General features: G+C 44.8%; 1 protein-coding gene across 4 annotated transcripts in view; it reads left to right on the top strand.

Moving 5' to 3' along the window:
- LOC143300374 (uncharacterized) overlaps positions 1–18,014 on the top strand; it is an 88,280-nt gene that overhangs the window by 45,892 nt on the left and 24,374 nt on the right. For all 4 annotated transcript variants that reach the window (XM_076614280.1, XM_076614197.1, XM_076614114.1 and 1 more), the window contains exons 4-14: positions 23–88; positions 617–691; positions 2,008–2,185; positions 3,073–3,215; positions 5,088–5,303; positions 6,248–6,610; positions 12,091–12,153; positions 13,312–13,509; positions 16,310–16,453; positions 17,083–17,199; positions 17,624–17,833. In XM_076614280.1, coding sequence (XP_076470395.1) covers positions 23–88; positions 617–691; positions 2,008–2,185; positions 3,073–3,215; positions 5,088–5,303; positions 6,248–6,610; positions 12,091–12,153; positions 13,312–13,509; positions 16,310–16,453; positions 17,083–17,199; positions 17,624–17,833 — 1,773 coding nt within the window. The remainder of the gene's footprint in view (positions 1–22; positions 89–616; positions 692–2,007; positions 2,186–3,072; positions 3,216–5,087; positions 5,304–6,247; positions 6,611–12,090; positions 12,154–13,311; positions 13,510–16,309; positions 16,454–17,082; positions 17,200–17,623; positions 17,834–18,014) is intronic.

The raw sequence follows: 18,014 nt of genomic DNA, 5'->3' as shown, positions 1-18,014 counted from the left end.
TGATTTTGTCTTTTTGTTTCAGGGAGGATTACAAGAATTGAAAATCTCCTCTAACCCCAACGATGCTGAAGACGATGACTGCAATTTTGTGAGTACACGTCTCTTCTTTTTCTTCCTCATCCCTCACCCACTGCTTCCGCTGGTGCTGCTGTTCCTGTTATCATGTCATCATCATCACCACCAACGTCACCAATTATTAACCATCTTCTTGTTATTGTTTTTCCTCCTCCTCCTTCTCCTCCTCATAATCATCACCATCTTCTCTTTCCTCCTCCTCCTCCCCCTCTCTCTCTCTCTCTCTCTCTCTCTCTCTCTCTCTCTGACATACATTCTCACCCAAGCCCACGATTTACATTTACACCTATCTGAATGATGATTTCGAAGATATGTATATATTCAAATCATCCGCATAACTTTACAACGTATTGTCAATTACGTATACATTCGTGCTTGATTTACTACTCTCTCGCTCTCACATGATTATTCTCTGTCAGTCAGCAAAACACACTCACTCGCGCACTCACTCGTTGACTCACTCACTGCCTCACCACAGTTTTTCATGTTGTTTTTTTGTTGTTTTTTTATTAATTTTTTTTTATTGATTATTTCCAAACAGGAGATCAGTGGATCAGGATCAGGAACTGTGGTGATTGAACTGCCCGGTACTCCAGACCTCACTCCTTCAGAACCAGTAAGTGCATGATAACTTATTTTGCTTGTCTTTCTCCTTTCCTTCTCCATTTACTTCCTTCTTCTTCCATTATATACATCCTTTGTACTTTAAAAAAAACCGTCTTTTATTGAGGTTAGTGTGTGTTTACATTGGAGTGAGAAGGGGAAAGATGGGGAGGTTGGTGTTTAATTTGAAGGGGGCGTGTCCGTCATGATCATGGGTAAATGTTTATTGTCATCAACATTTTGTCATGGTCTTTGTACGTCTTGTATACAAGGTGTTGATCTTTCTCACCCCCATAACCCTAAAAAGTCAAAGAATTACTCCCTCCACAAAAGTACTCCCGAGAGTACGTTTGTGTATGTAACGTATCTCCGTATTTAAGACAGAACGGCTTCCCACATGATAGAATTGCCCACTGCCCATTTCCTGATATGACGTAGCTGATATGGTCAAAACACTTACCTTTGCTGTTAACCCAGTTTTTAAATGAGAGTTAGTTTGAATGAAGACATATCTACTCCCAGTCTATAACAGAACTATTCCCAGGCGTATTTCTGAGACATGCCCCCAGAAATACTCCAATGAGTAATCTGAATTGTTACAGAAGTGCCACCCATGTGACAGGGAGTAGAACTGTGGCATGGATAACCCAAGGGAGTTCTGGGACTTATTCCAAAGAGAGTTGGACTGAAACAGAGGGAAGTTACTCTGTTTTGAGTCACAAGTACTCCCCCTTCCCTTCCATTTCAGTCAGATGGCATCGCAGTAATAAGCATACATGTCCACGTGTACACACACACACACACACACACACACACACACACACACACACACACACACAAGCATACAAAAGTGCACGCACCCCGCACATACATATGCGCAAATGTACGTCCGTGGGGGTGAGTCATTGTATGCCGTAACACCCCACCCACACCCCGCCACATCCTAGTATTCCTTTTGTTATTAACAGATAAAGCACGTTATTACCCCTCTCTCTGTCTCTGTCTATCTGTGTGTGTGTGTGTGTGTGTGTGTGTGTGTGTGTGTGTGTCGCTTTGTTTTCATACATACACGGAGGTAAACACGCTCAGTATTTGTGTGTTTCTCTTTATCCTACACACACACACACACACACACACACACACACACACACACACACACACACACACACACACACACACACACACACACACACACACACACACACACACACACACACACACACACAGAGACTCCCCTCCCCATACCCATAACTATCCTACCTACCTACCCACTGTTCTATTCTGTTCTGACCTGTCAAACCCACTGAGCCCACCCTTGCTGTGTCACAGGAGGAGCGGCCCGCTGAGGTGGAGAAGGAGACGGTCCAGGGAGAAAAGGGAGAGCCGGGGGTGCCGGGACCCAAGGGGGACAAAGGGGACAGAGGCCCCGTGGGACCACCGGGACTCACCCACCCGCCTCCCATCACCCCACCTCCCCCAGACATCGAGCTGCTGCGTGGGCCCAAAGGTATGGATGATAAATAATAATAATAATAATAATAATAATAATAATAAAGTTGGTGGTTCATTGGGTGTTGCTTGCTGTTGTTGTTGCTGGTGGTGGTGGTGGTGGTGGTGGTGTGTGTGTGTGTGTGGCGGTGGGGGGGGGGGTGCGTATGGGGGGTGAGAGTGTGTGAGTGAGTGGTGGGTTTGGAGGTGTAGGGGATGCAAGTGGGAGTGTTGGGATGAGAGAGAGAAAGACAGACAGACTGACAGAAAAAGAACAGGATACATCTGTGTGTCTGTTTGTGTGTGTGTGTGTGTGTTGATACAGAAACAGACACACACAGACACACAGACTCTCTATTTCTCTCTCTCCCCTCTCTCTTTCTCTCTCCCCCTCTCTATTTTTCTCTCCCCCCCCACTCTCTCTCTCTATCACACACACACACACACACACACACACACACACACACACACACACACACACACAGAGCATTGTATGAGTGTGTATGTTTGTGCGTGTTTTAACCAGCTAGTTGTGAACGGACAATAAACCAGTGAGAACGCAGACTACACAAACAAGAAGCGGCTGTTTGAGTCATACTTTCTTCTTCTTCTTCTTCTTGTAATTATTTTATTTTATTTCATTTTATTTCTTTATTTCTATGTTTTGTGTCGTTTATTTTTATGTTTTGTATCGTTAGATGGGCAGAATTGTAAAAAGGCCTTTAGTGCGCCTGATTCTTTACCCATTAAAGATTCAATCAATCAGTCAATCTTCTTCTTCTTCTTCTTCATCATCCCCCTCCCTATTATTGTTAATATTAGTATTGGTATTGACATATTATTATTATTATTATTATTATTATTGTTGTTGTTGTTGTTGTTGCTGTCATTATTACTGTTTTGTAGGAGACACTGGAGAGCCCGGAATACCCGGATTGCCTGGCGTGCCCGGGCCCAAGGGAGATCCCGGAGAGCCCGGACTGAACGGAATTCCTGGAGCCATTGGTCTCGACGGTCAGAAGGGCGAGAGGGGAGACAACGGGACGCCTGTGAGTGACTTACATTTATTTATTTATTTATTTTATTATTTAGTGCGCGTGTGTGTGTGTGTGTGTGTGCGCGCGCGCGCGCGTGTGTGTGTTTAAAGTTCGGCAGAATATTCCTGCTGGAACAGAAATCAGTGATAAGAAACTTCAGGGAGAGCTGGACAGTACAAGGTCTTCAGAGAAGAAGCTCCCCTCAGTCAAGTATTTCGGCCCATAACTACTTACACTCAAAGACAGCCCAAGAGAGACAACCACAGTCGTAGTCCCAGTGGCAGAGCCGCAGCGGTGGTTGCCTCTCTTGTAACGCTGAACTCGGTCTTAATTTTGTCATAATTGTGGTTTCACTGTGGGTTGGCATGCCGATTGTTAGAATCAATTTTGGGGGAAAAGATTTGATGCGAAATAATTGAATGTTGTTTTTCAATTTAGCCACTTTATTTCTGCTTAACCTCCGCCCCCTGAGTACATATTCCTCACTTATGATTTGTTGTCATGTATATCTGAACAATGAAATATAGAATAGCAGTTTTGTTTTCTCTATAGTATCATATTCGTTTGAATTTGTTTAGATACCGAAACATATGTTACTTCCTCGTTCCGTCTTTCAGTGTGCCATTTTTTTTTCTAATTTCAGTCTCTTCGGCGCACGTTGACGTTCAAAAGACCATAGAACTTGTAGTGTTGACATGATTTGTTTTTGCTCATGTGTTGTATGTCTTCTTCTTCTTCTGCGTTCATGGGCTTCAACTCCCACGTTCACTCGTATATACGCGAGTGGTCTTTTACGTGTATGACCGTTTTTACCCCGCCATGTAGGCAGCCATACTCCGTTTTCGGGGGTGTGCATGCTGGGTATGTTTTTGTTTCCATAACCCACCGAACGCTGACATGGATTACAGGATCTTTAACGTGTGTATTTGATCTTATGCTTGCGCATACGCACGAAGGGGGTTCAGGCACTGGCAGGTCTGCACATATGTTGACCTGGGAGATCGTAAAAATCTCCACCCTTTACCCACCAGGCGCCGTCACCGTGATTCGAACCCGAGACCCTCAGATCGAAAGTCCAACGCTTTAACCATTCGGCTATGGCGCCCGTCCATGTGTTGTATGTTCTATTTGCATGCATGTATATTTATGTTTGAAAACTTTCACTGTAAACACCACGAGATGCATGTCTGTGAGGTGTGGGCGTCAGTCTGCACTTTTACTATCAGAAAGTTACATTATGAACGGGATTTTGAAAGTTTCGACGGATTTTTTAAAAGTTACCCTGAGGTTGAGGGTAGCCTTGACTGCCAGAGCTCAGCTTTACGTGATGTCTGCCAGGGGTGCCTGCTCATCTGTCGTGCCTTGGTTTGTCTGAAATGTCTTTCTAGGTGTCTGACTGAGAGTGTATATAAATTTAATAGAGGGGAACTGCAGTGATTCTGAGGAAATACATGTGCATGTTTTTCGCTGAGTCTGCCTTTCTTGCTGAGGGCCCATCAATTCATCCTTGTGTGACCGCTGCACCGACTGGCTACCGCTGGTGGTCAGTTTGTGGCCTCACTTTATTTTGGCATTCGCCGTGCCCACTAGTTCTATCGCGCGCTATAACGTGTGTCGAATGTCAGCCTGGGTGGTTAATAACATATAACTTAACTCTTTGGGGTCCGATCGCTTAATCACTGATAAAACAATCGCGTTATTCAGGTTCAAGACCACTGGCTCCAGATCGCCCCAGACGGACTCGAAAAGTAGATAGCCCTTCGTCTACTGACGCTGATGCTGTGATGGTGAACTGGGGCAATTTGGACGTCAAGACAAAGATGGCAAATCTGTAGCCGTACCCCAAAGATTTAGGCCTTCATGACGACGCTGGCTATGTTTCAGGGTCAGCCAGGCCTGACGGTACGTGGACCCCCAGGACCCCCCGGGCCGGCTGGCCGGCCTGGCTCCCTGGATGTCATCCCCGAGATGGAACAGGGTCCACAGGGAGAGAAAGGCGAGCCCGGAGAGAAAGGCGAGCCCGCCATTGGGATGCCTGGTCGGCGTGGAGACCGCGGAGAACCTGGTCCCCCTGGTACCCCTGGTCTGGAGGGGCCGAAGGTGATTGTGTGTGGGAGTGGATGGGAGGGGGGGTGCGTTCAGGGGTGAGGGGGGTGAGGGTGAAGGCGCGTGTGCGTGCGTACGTGAGAGCATGTGAACATGAAGGTTATGGAACAGGGAGGGGTTGTGTGTTGTGCATGCGTGTGTGTGGGCTTGTGTGTATATATGTGCAAGTGTGTGTGTGTGTATGTGTGTGTGATGTATTTATGTGTGCGTGCTTGTGTTTATGTGTGTGTGTGTGTGTGTATGCGTGCGTGTGTGCGTTCGTGTGAGTGCGTGAAGATTGAGGGAGAGGGCATTCCATCAGTACATGACTTCGTTGTTTTCCAGTGCATGTGTGTGTGCACTACGTTATATTTAATTTTGTAATGTATTACTATGAGCACCATTTTACGTTAAATTTTGTGCTATGTTTTCAATTGTCTGTATGCGTGTATACACAACTCATAAGTTAGATTTTTGCACTGTATAATTTATTTGAGTGTATGCATGAGTATATGCGCAACTTGTTACGTTTCATTCTTTTGAATCGGAATTCATGATCTAGAACATCCCAAGAGAAGAATTATATTGCTTGTCCACATTATGTTTATTTTCTGTTTTTATATTTTCATTGTGTATGTTTGCTATGTTTATTTTCACAGATAATGTGAAATGCTTGATTTTGAGACAGGGTGCATGAGTGTTAGGCTTGTTCATAGTACATTTACAGTGCATTGCATTGTAATGTGTTTTGCATTGTATTGTGTTGCATCGTATTATACTATATTGTATCATATTGTCTTGCATTCCATTGTTTTGCATTACATTGTCTTGTTTTCATATTCAAACGAGTCAGCTCCAAGGTTCTCATTAACGCAGCTCCCCCGCCCCCACCCTCCTGTCCCGAAACCCACCCCCTAAAGTCTAAAACCAGAACCCCATTACCTTTTCTGTGTTCGCAGGGCGATTCCGTCATCGGGCCTCCAGGTATTCCGGGCACCCCAGGCAGGCCAGGACCCGCGGGGCCGCCAGGTCCTCCAGGCGCCCCGGGCTTTGCTGTGGAGATGGGTTCTGGTGACGGGGAGGAGGTCCCCGGGCCCCCGGGCCCCAAAGGCGAGGCCGGCGATCCAGGGCTGCCGGGCCCGGCGGGTGAGACAGGTCCTCAGGGTGACCCCGGCCCGGCGGGTGAGACGGGTCCTAAGGGTAACCCCGGAGCACCTGGAAAGCCTGGCATCCCCGGCTTGAACATCACGGGGCCACAGGGACCCGTTGGACCTGCTGGACGAGACGGACTTCCCGGGGCCACTGGATCTTCTGGCATGCCGGTGAGGACTGGAGGAAGGAAACGGACGTATTGTGTGTGCCGTTAGGACTGTTAGGGACTGGGAAGAAAAATTGTTTGTGTATCGTAAGGACTTGGGAGATGGGTTGGGGAGTGGTGTGTGTATCGTAAGGACTGAGTTGGGTGAGTTGGGGAGTGGTGTGTGTATCGTAAGGACTGGGTTGGGTGGGGGAGTGGTGTGTGTATCGTAAGGACTGGGTTGGGTGGGGAGTGGCGTGTGTATCGTACGGACTGGGTTGGGTTGGGGAGTGGTGTGTGTATCGTAAGGACTGGGTTGGGTGGGGGAGTGGTGTGTGTATCGTAAGGACTGGGTTGGGTTGGGGAGTGGTGTGTGTATCGTAAGGACTGGGTTGGGTTGGTGGGGGAGTGGTGTGTGTATCGTAAGGACTGGGTTGGGTTGGGGAGTGGTGTGTGTATCGTAAGGACTGGGTTGGGTGGGTTGGGGGAGTGGTGTGTGTATCGTAAGGACTGGGTTGGGTGGGTTGGGGAGTGGTGTGTGTATCGTAAGGACTGGGTTGGTTGGGTGGGGGAGTGGTGTGTGTATCGTAAGGACTGGGTTGGGTTGGTGGGGGAGTGGTGTGTGTATCGTAAGGACTGGGTTGGGTTGGGGAGTCGTGTGTGTATCGTAAGGACTGGGTTGGGTGGGTGGTGGAGTGGTGTGTGTATCGTAAGGACTGGGTTGGGTTGGGGAGTGGTGTGTGTATCGTAAGGACTGGGTTGGGTGGGTGGTGGAGTGGTGTGTGTATCGTAAGGACTGGGTTGGGTTGGAGAGTGGTGTGTGTATCGTAAGGACTGGGTTGGGTTGGTGGGGGAGTGGTGTGTGTATCGTAAGAACTGGGTTGGGTTGGGGAGTGGTGTGTGTATCGTAAGGACTGGGTTGGGTTGGTGGGGGAGTGGTGTGTGTATCGTAAGGACTGGGTTGGGTTGGGGAGTGGTGTGTGTATCGTAAGGACTGGGTTGGGTGGGGGAGTGGTGTGTGTATCGTAAGGACTGGGTTGGGTGGGTTGGGGAGTGGTGTGTGTATCGTAAGGACTGGGTTGGGTGGGTGGGGGAGTGGTGTGTGTATCGTAAGGACTGGGTTGGGTTGGTGGGGGAGTGGTGTGTGTATCGTAAGGACTGGGTTGGGTGGGTGGGGGAGTGGTGTGTGTATCGTAAGGACTGGGTTGGGTGGGGGAGTGGTGTGTGTATTGTAAGGACTGGGTTGGGTTGGTGGGGGAGTGGCGTGTGTATCGTAAGGACTGGGTTGGGTTGGGGAGTGGTGTGTGTATCGTAAGGACTGGGTTGGGTGGGTGGGGAAGTGGTGTGTGTATCGTAAGGACTGGGTTGGGTGGGGGAGTGGTGTGTGTATCGTACGGACTGGGTTGGGTTGGGGAGTGGTGTGTGTATTGTAAGGACTGGGTTGGGTGGGGGAGTGGTGTGTGTATCGTAAGGACTGGGTTGGGTGGGGGAGTGGTGTGTGTATCGTAAGGACTGGGTTGGGTGGGTTGGGGAGTGGTGTGTGTATCGTAAGGACTGGGTTGGGTGGGGGAGTGGTGTGTGTATCGTAAGGACTGGGTTGGGTGGGTGGGGGAGTGGCGTGTGTATCGTAAGGACTGGGTTGGGTGGGTGGGGGAGTGGTGTGTGTATCGTAAGGACTTGGGGGTTGGATGGGGGAGTGGTGTGTGTAACGTAAGGACTGGGTTGGGTTGGGGAGTGGTGTGTGTATCGTAGGGACTGGGTTGGGTTGGGGAGTGGTGTGTGTATCGTGAGGACTGGGTTGGTTGGGGGAGTGGTGTGTGTATCGTAAAGACTGGGTTGGGTGGGGGAGTGGTGTGTGTATCGTAAGGACTGGGTTGGGTGGGGGAGTGGTGTGTGTATCGTAAGGACTGGGTTGGGTTGGGGAGTGGTGTGTGTATCGTAAGGACTGGGTTGGGTGGGGGAGTGGTGTGTGTATCGTAAAGACTGGGTTGGGTGGGTTGGGGAGTGGTGTGTGTATCGTAAGGACTGAGGGGTAAAGGACGTGTCGCAACGACTGGTAATGGTAAGGACAGGGAAAAATGAAGACATGTGTATCTTAAGTACTGGAAACAATAAGATATACGTATCGTAAGGACGTATGTGTAATGGTAACTAATTGGGGACGTGTGTATATTTTGCGGACTGAGAAAAAAGACGTATGTATTGTATGGTCTTGAGAAAAAGATGTGAGTAACATGAAGCATGGGGAAAAAAGACATGCTTTGTAATACTCGTAAGGACTGGGGAAAAAAGATGCTTGTATCTAAGGACTGGGGGACAAAACAGTCAAATAACAAAACTTATGCTTGTCACTGCCCAGTCATATGAATTTATGGCTAGTTCATAGGTACCTCTTGTATGAAATGAAGTTTTTGTAAGAACTGTTGTCGCATTGTAAGCGCCTATTGCTAAGTGGAGATTTATCGCCAAAAATAGCTTGCTGGTTTCATGGTTTTTAGTATTTGAATGAAACGAAGTTAAAGTTGGTGAACAAGATCGATTGTTTTGTGACCTGGTGTTGGGTTGCGGGTGTCATATAATTATGTTTGTACTTCGCGGAAAGGGAGAGTGAGCAATTTTAACATTGTCTTTTAGAATGAATTATGTTTTGTTTGCGTCATAAGAAAGTGGAACACTAAGACACACGACGATAGTATGCACACCAGTAAGTCGATACAAACATGGAAAGAAGACTGTGGGATTGGATGTAATCAGCTGTTGTGGTTCATATTTTAAATGTGTTTCATTTGGCAGAGTTATTGAAAGTTACATCGCCCTCTCTCTCTCTCTCTCTCTCTCTCTCTCTCTCTCTCTCTCTCTCTCTCTCTCTCTCTCTCTCTCTCTCTCTCTCTCTCTCTCTCTTGCTGTCTGTCCTGCTGTCTCTCTCCACAATTTTCCACCAAACACTCAGAAGTTCCTGTTATGAACTAACTGAATTTGCTGATGTTATGTTTGAATGTAGCAGCTGTGTGGATCAGGTAAACCTACTAGCATATCTGGTTTCATTTCTTCACCATTTTCATATTTGAAAGACTGTTTCCATGTGTCAGATTAGACATATTATTCGTTTGCTCAGTTGAGCAGTTTTCGTTTAATTTTTTTGTGTGGCGAGGAGTTAATGTGATTGTGGATAAAGTTGTTCTGTCGAAAGGAAGCAACTTCAGTTGATATTTGGTGTGTTATGCATTGTGTTTACTTGCTCTATTCATTGACCTCAGACGTATGAAGTTTCCATGCTACCACATATCCAGGATGGAAAGCCCGCCTTGATAGCTTTCCCAGACCTTTCCGCACTATTAGCGGAGAATAGAAACAGTCTCTGTATCGGTTAAGTTCCCTTGGAAATGTATCCTGCAGTTGCCCAATCAGAATCGCGCTTTATCATGTGGTTGTTTCCCTTGGCATAAGGGCCTGTGTGACGCACGACTTGTTCTTGACCTTCCTTGGTTCAGCAATAATATCGATAGAACGCAGTATCCATGCCATGAAATACGCAGAGCGGTCAACACCATTTCATACAGCTGTGAGCTAAATCATACAAAAAGCTATCATGGCGCAGAATGACTTTAAACGTAGAAGTGGTTGTGCATGCTGCACAGATTCGAAACACGTTATTCTCCATGTGTGAGATAATTCACGACGATACCGAAATGACGTTGAGTTTAGGTACGTATAAGGCCCACCTAATTTGCTTTCTCTTCTTTTTTCTCCATATTCAACATGTTATATCACGTTTCAGACGAAAATGATATGCACGCGTATAACCAAAGGTCGGGTCAAAGGTGAAGGCAACGAGGTCAAACTGAGCCTTCAAACATAACTGTGTCTGCGGAGTACACAAGTCTGCATTGATTGTTGGCCAATATTGATTGAGTGTACGTCTGAGTCGCGCCTAATAAAACGTCCGCTTTTGCGTTTGTTTTTCTCATCCGTGGTACATTTACATAGGACAATAGAAACTCATAAACTTGTTGAACAAACTCATACATTTGCTTTGCGGATCAAACGAAGTGAGTCCTTCATGAGTTAAAAAAAAGAACAAAGCAATGCACTGTGCTGGCTACATCAAAAAGGCCGGTTGCGAGATGTGATAATGAGTGAAACAGTTTTGAAATGATGACACGCGACTGGACATGGTCCAGACTTTGCCATAGACATTGTAATTTCTATCTAGTGGACCACATGCGTGCTTGTTTCCCCCTTTTTTTGCTGGCGTTGTGTTTTTGTAGTTTTCAGTCACGCTTTTGGGTTTTTTTGGGGGGGGATGGAGCGTGTGATTCATTGTTAGCTTTGTCATTTTTTTTGTGAGACCACAACCTTTTTGTGTTATTAATGTGTACGGTGTTTTGGGTTTGTTTCGAGCTTCATTTGTGTTGTCAGCATTGAGACTGCATCATTTTATGCTCAGGGGATACGGCCATTGGCCAAGATGTCGTTGGCACGCTTTTTATAACGGCACTCTTTTTATAACGACATTAAACAAAACAAAACAAGAGAGAGAAGAAGAAAAAAACACAACAGTTCAGAACTCGGAACACAACAGGTTTTTATTCATGGATTAAGATTTTAGGCATGGCCTATTCTTCCAATCTGGAGAGAGAGAAAGGGAGGGGGGTGGAGTTTTTGAGGCACTTGCATTAATCGCTGTCAGATTCTTAAGACCGTATTATTATTAACGGTGGTGCATACGTTTTGTTTAAAAAGTGATTATTGTTAAAGTTCTGTATCAAATCATGTAGTTGTGCAGAAGGTATAGCTTTTGCTTTATAAAGGCTTTTTTGTGGACGTAACTAACTTGTTGTAGTTTTCCTGCATGCACAGGCTGTGTTGTTCACTTTAGTGATACATTCATACTTGTTGTTGACAACCGAGACAGAGCCCATGGATTTCAACTTTCACACGATTAAGCTTTTATTTGAACATTTTGCTTATACTGTTCGTTTCTATTATTTGTGTTTTGGCGACTTTTCCATAAATGGTGGATTGTGTACTGAGAGATTTTAACTCACTCAGTACGGCCAGTCCTCTCTTCTCCTCTACACAGATCCCTCGGATGTCCAGTGGGTGTCTGAATGACCCAACCTTTAGCTTCCGTCGTCAGAACTGTGGTATTCTTTGTCAACATTCACCTCTTCAGTATAAGAGCCTTCCACTTGCAATATTTTGATGATGGTAATTGGGGTGAAACGCTGTTAACGTCGTCTCTTTCGCCGTTCGTGTGGAGAGAGTTAACCATATTCTCTTCGTCCCTCTCTCTCTTTCTCTCTGTCTGTCTCTCTTTTAGTCTGTCTCTGTATCTGTCTCTCTCTCTGTCTCTGTCTGTCTATGTCTGTCTGTCTGTCAGTCTGTCTATCTGTCTGTCTGTCTCTCCAAGATGTTTTTCTTTTTGCCTGTCTCAGGTCTATACCTCGCGACATCGCACTTCCTGTACACTGCTGTAAATGAGAGTCTTTTATTTTGTTTCAGGGAGTGGCAGGGGCACCTGGTGACCCAGGTATGCCTGGACCCGTGGGACCTAAAGGAGATGCAGTGAGTTGACAGGATTGGTTAGCTTATTATATAAGTTATATTTCATGTCAAGCGCGTGCACACATGAACACGCAAACACGCCCACTATCACACAGACACGCATTCACGACCAGAATAAGTTCAGATATTGTGCGTTGGTATCCCTGAAGTTTACATTACTGAACACCTGAAAGTGATGTGTATTGTTGTCAGATGTTCTTTTCAATATTAAACATTACATAGAAATGTGTCATGATACTTTTTGTTGGGGCTTTAGTTACAGTGCACAGTGTGCAGAGTTGACTACACGTCCTTGCCCGTTTTCCTTTTACCGTATGCACGCACGCACGCACGCTCGCACGCACGCACACGCACACACACACACACACACACACACACACACACACACACACACACACACACACACACACACACACACACACACACACACATGAGAATGACAGAGAGGCAGACAGACAGACAGACAGAGGGTAGTGAGTAGAGTTTTCTTTCACACACACGCGCACACACACACACACACACACACACACACACACACACACACACACACACACACAACGAACGAACGAACGAACGAACGAACGAAATTGTTTTAATTGAACTTTGGCAATGGACCACAATTCAAAACCGGGGGACTAGGGGTGGGCATGGGAAGGGGTATTATAACACTTGAATAGATGACACAATATCATAATGTTCATGGACTTGACATTAATTCTACTTAATTAGGTCTGAGTATATGATTTCTCCTTTTGATCGCATGGAAAATAAATTTTGATACATGGAAATTTCTCTGCTTGTTTGATCGGAGAAGTGAACTAAGAGACATGTTTAAACAGTCTTGAAGAAATTTTGTCCGTAAATCATTATATACAGAACAAACAAACAACAAATGGTATTCATTTTCTAGTTCACCTTGGCAAAAAGGACAATGCTTTAAAACATCATTTTCAGTGTACCTATTAACATTGTTATTTAAGCAAAATGATTCGTTTTCTGATCCCCCTCTTGTGTCTGTACTCTTGATGTACTGTCGACCCAATATTCCTTGTCACCCTTGAACACTTGGTAATAAAGACTCATTCTGATCTGTTTTATTCTGTTCTGTTCTATTGTTTTCTATTATTTTCCATTCTACTCTACTCTGTGTCCCCTCAGGGACAGCCCGGGCTGCCAGGAACCCCAGGTTTGGATGGTGAGCGGGGGTTGCCGGGCCGTGACGGGGCAGACGGCCTGCCTGGACGTGACGGTCAAGACGGGCAGCCAGGTCGTCCCGGGCCCCCAGGTCCCCCCGGCCCGAGTGGCGGCGGAGGTGATGGTATCGGCTTTGGCAGCGGCAACGGTGAAGATACCGAGGTAACCGTTGTTTCTCTGTTTCGTTGTTGTTGTGTTTGTACGTTACATGTGGCAGTGTTGATGTTTATGTTGGTGGTGGTAGAATTCTTCTTCTTCTTCTTCATGAAGGAAACATTGTGTGCCGAATGTTGGCGTAAGTGACCACAATGCCGTCTGCATTACATGGGGAAAAAAGGGTTTCAAAATACCCAAAACAGGTCATACTGTTGTCACATTTCGGTCATTTAAACATTTTAATCTGGACGCCTTTCAATCAGACCTCATTTCTGCACCTTTCACTAACATTTATAGCTTTACTAATCCAGACGAAGCCCTTTCCTTTTGGACTGCAACGTTACTGCATGTTGTTGATAAACATATCCCTTTAATTCAGAGACGAGTCAAGTCGGAAATTCTTCCGAGTTGGCTTACGCAAGATATCTTTCAAGCAATGGATGACAGAGACCATCAAAAGATAATCGGTCCATTCGAAGAATACCAGAAGAAACGTAATATTGTCAAATACATGATCAGAAAGTCTAAACGGATTTTCTTTCGTAAGCTAATCGAAGACAAAAGCAACACAGCCTCCATATGGAAGGCTATACACCAACTCACCAAACCAAACAATTCAAATGCGGAATGTCTCATTCCTGTTGATACACTGAACAATCACTTTGCTGACATTGGAAACAAATTAATCGCAAATGACAGTGCACACACTTCTTTTGATTTCAGCATTTTAGAAAACTTCTGTCATAATAAAGATATAAAAACAAAGTTTTCTGTCCCATTAATGTCTATTCATGAAGTCTTATCTTATTTAGTATCGCTAAAAAATAAAAACTCGTGTGGCTTCGATGGCATTAGTCCAAAAATATTAAAACTATCTGCACCTTATATTGCCGATTCTCTTACTTATCTCTTCAATCTTTGTCTATCCAAAAATCATTTTCCAAAAGAGTTTAAATATGCAAAGGTTATTCCCCTGCATAAAAAAGGTGATGCTAATGATGTCAATAACTACAGACCAATCTCATTGTTGTCTTCTGTCTCAAAAGTTCTAGAACGTCATGTACACCTTTGTCTTACATTCTTTATTGAAAAATATCAGCTTCTACATACCAATCAATCAGGATTTAGACAGCACCATTCTTGTGAAACCGCTTTATGTAGAATAACTGATCCATGGCTGCGTGATATTAATAAAAGCAAGGTGGTTGGAGTGATATTCCTTGATTTTACAAAAGCGTTTGACTTAATCAATCACGAAATATTGCTTCACAAATTGAAATGTTATGGTATTGACGATAACTGCTTATTGTTTCTCAGATCTTACCTAGAAAACCGTATTCAGGCTGTCTATTCACGTGGCTTTATTTCTTCCAAAAGGCATGTTCCAAGAGGAGTACCGCAGGGGTCAATTCTAGGCCCTCTCTTATTTTCCTTGTATATCAACGATCTACCTTTATCAATTCAACATGCAATCTGTGATTTATTTGCTGATGATACATCAATACAATATGCTAGTCACAATGTTGACGAAATTAGTTATCACCTGAATGCCAACATGAAATCTGTCGAAAACTGGTGTGATGCTAATGATATGGTCGTGCACCCTGAAAAGACAGAATGCATGTTAATTTGTCCTCGTCAGAAAAGACAGAACATAAAAGAAGCACACCTTAACATAAAATATAAAGACAATACTATCAAACAAGTTACTAAGCATATGCTATTAGGCATTACTATTGATCAAAATCTTTCGTGGCAGGAACATATTCATTGCCTCATAAACAAGTATCATCTAGTGTATTCCAATTATCACAGATCAAACACTTTCTTGATAATCATTCTAGACGTGTGTTTTACTTTGCCTATATCCAGTCTCGCCTCAGCTATTGCTCGATTATTTGGGGTAAATGTCCTCCTTCTACATTAAAGCCACTTTGCTCTTTACAAAAACGTGCCATTAAGATGATTAACCATGTAAATACCACAGGTGGATCTGTGCACAATATGTACAAAGAACTTCAAATATTACCTGTTCATCTACTTATTAGATATAACACATTGATTCTTATGCATAAAATTGTTCATAACGCATGCCCACAATATTTAAAATCGTTATTTTGTTTCCAGTTCCAACGTAATTCAGATAGAGCTATTGTCCCAAAGCCTAAAATTGATTTATTTAAGATGAGTCTCTCATTTAATGGAAGCATCGAATGGAACATGCTTCCAAAGACATGTCGTCAAATTCCAGCCATATCTCTCTTTAAAACTAAGATAAGAATATTTCTATTCGATACATTTGATTAACCTACTCGCGGTCTTTTGCAAATGCTTGCTTGTACTCAGTCCACTAGCTGCCATGCCATGATGAATGAAAAATTGAATGTATGTGTATGTGTGAACAGTAAGTGCGTGTGTGTGTTTGTGTGTGTTTGAGTGTGTGGGCGTGAATGTGTACGTATGTCTTTGTTGCTTGTTTTATAATTTTGTGTGTGTGTGTGTGTGTGTGTGTGTGTGTAAATACCTATGTACATGTAATGTACCAATTGTTCCAGTTTTTCATCGCTTTGTTACCTTTAATAGACTATTCAAGTTCCTATTCTTATTCGTCGTTCTTATTATTTTATTTTATTTCAGTTTATTTCTTTATTTTTATGTTTTGTGTCGTTCGTTCTTTATTTTTTATGTCGTTAAATGGGCAGAATTGTAAAAAGGCCTTTACTGTGCCTAATTCTTTACCCATTAAAGATTCAATCAATCAATCTTCTTTCTTACACTTCTTCCCCTTCTCCTTTTTTTTTCCCAGGAAGTGGTTGGGCTGCCCGGACCTCGCGGACCTCCTGGCCCTCAGGGTGCCCCGGGTATCCCGGGCCTGAGGGGTCTGACCGGGGAACCCGGGCCTCGCGGACCTGTGGGACCTGCTGGGGAGTCGGGACCAAAGGGAGACAGAGTGAGTTGTCGGGACGTGGATGGTGGAGTATATAATTACACACACACACACACACACACACACACACACACACACATATATATATATATATATATATATATATATATGTGTGTGTGTGTGTGTGTCTGATGTTTGTCTCTGATGTCTGTCTGTCTGTCTCTCTCTCTCTCTGTGTCGCTTGCAATGACATGAAGGAAACATTGGCATTAATGGCATTTGGATGTGTGTATGGTTTAAAGATTGCTACTGTCCGTCCCATTCTCCGACACCCTCCAGCCAATGGGCGACTATGCAATAAACAATTTGTGCTCTCTCTCTCTCTCTCTCTCTCTCTCTCTCTCTCTCTCTCTCTCTCTCTCTCTCATCATCGGGTGGTTTCTTTTATTTATGTCTTTACATTTTCCTTTAATTATTTCTTTCCCTTTTTTCTTTCATCTTTATTATGGTTATTATGACCTATTTTGGTTATTGTTATTATTTTTTTCTATTTATTTCTTATTAATAACATTATTATTATTTTCATTGTTGTTGTTGTTGGAAGACTAGCAATACCTCAACTCTCTATCCCACAGTACTTGATAGTGTTTGAGTGTGGAGTCTTCCCTCATCCCAGAAGGTGTATGATGTAGGGTTTTGAAGGAGACCCAGGACCTCCAGGACTCAGGGGAGAAGCGGGCATACCGGGCCTTCCTGGGGAGGCTGGTCCACAAGGTGTTCCTGGTTTATCTGGCCAGAAGGGTGAACAGGTGAGTCCGTTGTCTTGTATACAGTTGGGTCTTTGCCGCTTGTGTGTGTGTGTGTGCGTGTGCGTGTGTGTGTGTGTGTGAGATGAAGCTGATGATGAGCTCCTGCATGTTTCTGAATGAGAAACAGTGATGTGTTGTTGACAAGGCAGTGTTCTTTCTGTTCCTCCTTCGCCTTTTTCACGGGAAACTTTTCTCTCACCCTCGTTATTCATCGTGGTTTTCTTCTTCATCGTCAGCACGTTATCGTTTTCATCATCGTTTTGTTCCCTTCCTGTACTTCTTCAGTCCATTCTTTTTCTTTCTTTACCGTGTGTGTGTTTGTGTGTTTGTGCTGAACAGAAATGAATGTGTACGTGTCTAAATCACCTTAGAGTCAATAGGCAATAAACCACAGAGTGAGAGTCTTGTTTGTTTTGTTCTACAGGGTGTTCCCGGAATATCGCTGCCCGCAGACCCAGGCCTGCCGGGCACCCCGGGTACGGACGGAATGCCGGGTCTCCCTGGTGAGCGAGGTCCTCGTGGTCTTCAGGGACCCCCAGGTCCCCCGGGCCCACCCGGAAAGGCCTCATCTGGCGGTGGCGGTCCCGAAGGGTCTGGCGACATCGAGTTTGTCCTGGGGGAGAAAGGGGAGCGGGTGAGTGTATGAATGTGCGGTTGTTTTACTGTGAAATTTGGGTGAGTGAATGTATGTGCGGTTGTTGGAGTTGGTGTTAACAGTGTTGTGAGATTTGGGTGAGTATTAAGGGTTGGTTTGTGTTTTAATTTGTTAGGGGGAGTGAGTCTGTGACATCGGGTGGGTGAAGGGGGTGTTCTTT

Source organism: Babylonia areolata, chromosome 1, assembly GCF_041734735.1.
Source record: "Babylonia areolata isolate BAREFJ2019XMU chromosome 1, ASM4173473v1, whole genome shotgun sequence".
In the NCBI taxonomy this organism is placed as follows: domain Eukaryota; kingdom Metazoa; phylum Mollusca; class Gastropoda; order Neogastropoda; family Buccinidae; genus Babylonia; species Babylonia areolata.
Note: the sequence above shows the minus strand (reverse complement) of the source record. Positions and strands in the feature narration are given on the sequence as shown.